Source organism: Trichosporon asahii (assembly GCF_000293215.1).
Source record: "Trichosporon asahii var. asahii CBS 2479 unplaced genomic scaffold scaffold00071, whole genome shotgun sequence".
In the NCBI taxonomy this organism is placed as follows: domain Eukaryota; kingdom Fungi; phylum Basidiomycota; class Tremellomycetes; order Trichosporonales; family Trichosporonaceae; genus Trichosporon; species Trichosporon asahii.
The window spans coordinates 1,032,633-1,038,347 of NW_014040854.1; the positions used below are offsets into that span (position 1 = coordinate 1,032,633).

Sequence of the window (5,715 nt, forward strand, 5' to 3'; positions counted from 1 at the left end):
CCCCCCCCCTCCCCTTGGCTACCCTCCCGACCCTGGGCCCTCATTCAACAAAAACCTAGTACCTTAGTTGCACTGCTGCACTCCTCTACGCTCTCTCTCCTCCTGTGCGCCGCCGCATCTCTCCTCTCTCCTCGGCCACACACACACACACATCTCTACTGCGACCACCACCGCCGCCGCTGCAGCTGCTGGTACTGGTGCTGGTGCTGCTGCTGCGGCTGCCTTGAACCCACCACGACATCTTCCATACAACCGACCGACAGACCGACCAACATCCTCAACTCACCGACGACTCAACTCCCCGAGGGCCTCTGCGCGTCCGCGCGACACACTCTACTCTCTCTCCCTTGGCATTGTAATCTTTGCTGGGTCAACCTCCAACATCGCACATCTCTTTCTCCTTACACATCTTTCTTGCCATCGGTCATCGTTTCAACAACAGACACACACACACACCCAACACTCCTTCCACCCGACCGACTCCCCTTCTTCACCACTACCACCACCAACCTTGTTCACCTCAACGACTGCGACTCGCCCTACCAACCGTCTAGCGACAACCAAAGTCACAGCAACGCGAGCCGACCGAAAGAGTCGTCCCGTTGCACACCCCCCCGCCGACCGGCACTCTCCCCCCTCCACCCCATGCTGCAGCACGCCTCCGGTGCCAGCATGATGCCGCTGCATCACCCCTCACCGGCAGCGGTCATGGGCCCCTCTCATCACCACCCCCGACCGCCGCATGAGCACCACCAGCAGCACTACCCGCAGCCCCCGCCTCACCAGCACCCGCACCAGGTCTACTCGAGTAACGCTGCGGCCTCGACTTCCAGTGTCGCTCTCGCCTGCCCCGGCCCTTCGTCGTCTTCCTCGACGTATCCATACCAGCAGTCGAACCACTCGAACCCCTACCTGCACCCGGCTTCCAGTTCCCAACGGTCGTTGGAATCTTACCCCCAGCAGCCTCCACTCTACCGGCACACACGACCACCCGTTCCGACAGGGTCTCAGGCGCTGTCCCTTTCACTTTCGCAGAACTCGCAAGGTCCTTCGCCATCGTCGACTTCATATCTTCCGACGCCGCCGCTGCAAGCTCCCGGACCAACCGGACCACCACCGCCAGGAGGACAGCACAAGTTCCTGCAGCAGCAGCAACAGCCGTGGCAGGGTGGTGCACCCCCACCCCACCACTATGAATATTCGCGACCGGCACCCCTGCAACCCGCACCGCCCGCACACCGCTCTTCAAACTCGCATCTCCCTTCGCCGTTGGAACCTCCCTCTCGCCGGAGCTCTGGCAGCGGCGCCGCCATGGCCATGCAGCAGCAACGCTCGCGACCACCCTACGACGACGGCCGAGTAGGCGTCGAGGACCCATGTGAGTGTTTGAAACATTTAGCATTTCATCCCCCCATCCCTCGAGCGGGAAGGTGTTGTAGTCATTATGCTGACGTCAAAGGTTCCGATCGCAAGTACACTGAAATTAAGATGCTCGGTGACGGATCCTTCGGCACCGTCTGGCTCTGCGACTGGCACTCTCCTGTGCGGCCAGAGGTCATGCTGAGCGCTATGCAGTGCGGCGCCGGCGCTCGATCGGAGTGGACGGGCAAGCGTCTCGTCGCCGTCAAGCGCATGAAGCGCGTGTGGGAGGGCGGATGGGCCCAGGCGAAGACTCTGGGCGAGCTTGTCGTGAGTAACAACAAACAGTGTGCACACACGCATCGCATGCGTCCCCACGCATCATCAGCACACAACACGCACACACACACACACACATATATTTATGACCGAAACGGAATGCATACTGACGCGTTACCACAGTCTCTGCGCAAGCTCTCGCCGCACCCTGCCATCATCCCGCTTTACGACGCATTCATCTCGCCGACAAATGGCGGGCTCTTTTTTGTGTTTGAGTGCATGGAGGGAAACCTTTATCAGTTGACAAAGTCACGTAAAGGCAAACCTTTCGTCGCCGGACTCATCGCGAGCTGCTTCCACCAGCTCGTCGGCGGCCTGCACCATATTCACCGCAACGGCTACTTTCACCGCGATCTCAAGCCTGAGAACTTGCTTGTCACGACGACCGGGCTGTGCGACTATCTCACGATCCCTGCGCTAAGGGAGATCAACGAACGGCGCAAGCTGGGCTACCACGACGACTCGGCTGCTGTTAATCTCACGCCGGACAAGCTAGAGAGTGACGTCCAGGTTATCATCAAATTGGCCGACTTTGGTCTCGCTAGGGCCATTGATTCAACCCCGCCCTACACCGAGTACGTGTCGACGCGATGGTACCGCGCTCCCGAGGTTCTTCTGCGCTCGCCTCAATACGGCGCACCAGTTGACATGTGGGCGCTTGGCACGATCCTCGCCGAGGTCATCAACCTCAAGCCCCTGTTCCCTGGCGTCAGCGAGCACGACCAAGTGTACCGCATTGCGGAGAGCCTGGGAGAACCCAGCGACGAATTCGGTGTCGACGAGCGCGGTCGCCCGATCGGTGGTGGTGCATGGAACACTGGTGTCAAGATGTCCAAGAAGATGGGCTTCCAGTTCCCGAAGAAGGCGCCCAAGCACTTCAACTCGCTGTTCCCCAAGACGACGCCCATGTCGCTCATCGATTGCATTGCCGATCTGCTGCGCTACGACCCCAAGCGCCGTATCACCGCGGCTCAGTGCACGAACCACCCCTACTTCCACGAGACGCTTCCTCACATCCGCCAAACGCCGCTCATTCCAGAGATCCCCTTCCATGTCGGTCAGCCGCCCCGTGGCCAGCGCCAACCTCGCCAAGCCGCGCCCGCCGCTGCGCCTCAGCAGCAGCAGCCTCCTCAGCAGGCGGCGCAGGCCCAGCCTCAGCCGCCCAAGCAGCCGGCTCAGCCTGCTGACGCTGCCGGACGCGCTTCTGCTCCGCAGCATCTCCGCGTCCAGGCACCGCAGCACATGTCGATCCCGCCACCGCAGGTTTCACCTGTCGAGATCCGGACACCCGAGCAGGCTGCGCAGATGCAGCAGCAACAGCAGTCGCACCTGTTTCCCGCCGCCGTCCCTCTGCAGCGCGAGGGATCCGCCGCCTCCGCCATCGTGCACCAGCTGCGTGCGCTCGAGATGCCCCGCGACGAGCTCAGCCCGTACCGTCGCCGCGGTTCCGATGACAGGCGCTCGTCCATGGCTCAGTCCATGGCCGTCGACACGCCCGGCGGCTCGCCATCGAACCCGTCGTACGTCAGTCTCCTGTCCACTGCCAATCTCGACCGCGTTGCGCACCCGAGCCAGCATGACCGCGCCCCTCCCCATGTCCTCGCGTACGTCAACCAGCAGGCGGCCTACCACCGCCAGCAGGCTACCGACTCGGGCACGCTCTCGACTCCCAGTCTCGTTGCCTTTGAGCACGGCGCCTCGCCCCGCGGCTCATACCACCAGGACATGTCGAGCCCGCAGTCCGAATCAACGACGCCGTCGCCGCTGCACCCCGCCAGCCCAGACGACACGAATGTGTCTCTCCCGACTGTGCCCGTGTCGCAGCTGCAGTCGAAGAAGAATGGCAAGTGGAACTTTGGCTCAGTGTCGCGCAAGAACCTCTCTAGCATCAAGGAGGCGCTGCCGCACCCGGGTCTGAAGCGTACGCAGTCTGGTAGCCGCGCACAGGACCGCGAGGGCGCTCCTCCCCCCACGGAGCAGCCGCTCACGAAGAAGGAGCAGGAGCGTGAGCTCGCCCTGGCCAAGCGCGAGGCGGCCGACCGCGCGCAAAAGGAGCGTGCCCGCGCCGTACTCGCCAAGCGCAACCAGCTCATCGCCGAGATTGGGCCCAAGCCTACAGATGTGCACTTCAATTACGAGCACGGCTCGTCGCGCCACAACCTGCACAGCTACGACATGGGCTCATACGAGCTCATCAACAGCAGCAGCTCTTTAGCTGTTAACGGCTCTGGCCCCGAGTCGGACGACGACGCGAGCAGCCGCTCCAAAGCTCGCAAGACGACCGAGGACGACGATCACTCGTCTTTGGGCCGGTACAAGGGCCGCGCGGTCGTGAACGGATCGCACAGCGACAGCCGCCGTCTGCGCGATGTCTGGCCCGAGGCGCACGGCGGCCAGCGCCGTCCCTCCGGTCCGCAGGCGTACTCGTACCGCGGCAACAACTCGCGCTCCACGCCGAGTCTCCCGGGACACTGGACGGGGAGCGAATCCTCGCTCGCGAGCCAGTGGGCCATCAACGCGAATGTCGCGTCGGAAAGCTGCCTCATCAAGAGCCAGCACCTTCCCTACCAGACTGGTCCCCGCCCCGTCTCGGACCTCTACACGTATGCGCCCCAGCACAACCGCTCCCACGGTCCTCACGGCTCTCACGGCCCTCACGGTCCCCACGGCCCGCACCAGCACGCGCCGTACCACGCCCCCGTGTCCCCGACGCAGGCACTTCCGCCCTTCAGCACGATCGCCGAAGTGGCCGACCACCGCGAGCAGACTCACGCTTGAGTCTGCGACCTTGGACAGTTTTTTCTTCCCTCTCTATCTTCCTCAACAGCATCTCCAACAACCAATACACAAGCATTCCAAGATACCCTCTGTCCTTGCATTCACTCAGTCAAGACAATCCCAACCCCAATCAGCAGCATTTTACCTCCATAGCATTTTTCCATCCAGCACAACAACACAACAGACCAACACTATAGCATCTTGTTCACGCCCCTTAAGGGGCTGATGAATTATATCTTTCATCTGTATTTCTACAATCTTTGCTGCACCGGAAGACAGGGGATAAGGGGGCAAAATGGCACAAATATACATGGTGGATACGACTGCTGACTGACTACTGGCTACTAAACTGTCTCGTTGGGTATAGATATGTCCTCTCACACTCTCCTCCCCTCTCCTCTCCTCTCCTCCCCTCTCCTCCCCATTCTTCCATACTCCCGCCTCCCAGACAAGCTCGCTCAAGCTCGCTGCGCTCGCTTGAGCTCGCTACGAATAAGCCGGCGGGCCCCCACTAGGCGCGCCAAAGTATCCCGGTGGCAAATCACTAGGCCCGCCCGTACTCCGCGCCTGCACGCCGACGGCCTCGGCCGCCTCGCTGGCATCAAAGCTCGGCGGGTGTTCCTCATCAATGCTATCAATGCTAAGCGGCGCGAGCGCGGGAGAGAGGCGCATATCAGGCGGCCTCTGTCTTTGGCGAGTGCGCGCCTCGTAGCTTTGCGGGTCGTACTCGGCCTCATACCCGCCCTCGTACCCGCCCTCGTACCCGGCCGGAGGCTGGTAGCTCTGCGAGTCGTAGCTGGGCTGCTGATACTCCTCCGCTGGCGGGGGCGCTCTATAGTCGGACGGAGGGGCGTCGTACTGATTCGTTTGTCTGTAGCCAAACCCGGGCAGGGCAGGCAACGACGGCTCGTCTATGCCCGGCGGCAGGTCGTCGTGCATGTCGATCACCCTCTGTTCGAGCCCGAGCTGCTGCATCAGCTGTGCAGGAGAGCGCACCTCGGTGCTCAGCCCCAGCCGCGCAGCCATGTCCTCGACCACGGTCGTCGGTCTCAGGTCGTCCCCATCCCGCGGCGGGTCCATTGCGCTCTCGACGCCGAAACTGGCCGCCGCCGGCGGCGGCGCCTCACTGAACGTCTCGTACCCGTCGTACTCTACCCAGCTGTCCAGCTCCCCGCCCGTGTTGCTGCCCGAGGCCTCGGGGCTCAGGACGGAGGGGGGACGGCCGAGTCCGGGGCAAAG

General features: G+C 62.5%; 2 protein-coding genes across 2 annotated transcripts; one reads left to right on the forward strand and one right to left on the reverse strand.

Moving 5' to 3' along the window:
• Positions 1-645: 645 nt before the first annotated feature.
• Positions 646-4,476, forward strand: A1Q1_05291 (cdk-related kinase, Crk1; the record flags this gene model as incomplete). Its single annotated transcript, XM_014322023.1, has 3 exons — positions 646-1,378; positions 1,460-1,689; positions 1,822-4,476. 3 exons carry the CDS (start codon positions 646-648, stop codon positions 4,474-4,476), a joined length of 3,618 nt encoding a protein of 1,205 aa, XP_014177498.1.
• Positions 4,477-4,962: 486 nt separating this feature from the next.
• Positions 4,963-5,556, reverse strand: A1Q1_05292 (uncharacterized protein; the record flags this gene model as incomplete). The annotated part of the gene is made up of 1 exon (XM_014322024.1): positions 4,963-5,556. One exon carries the CDS (start codon positions 5,554-5,556, stop codon positions 4,963-4,965), a length of 594 nt encoding a protein of 197 aa, XP_014177499.1.
• Positions 5,557-5,715: the final 159 nt, after the last annotated feature.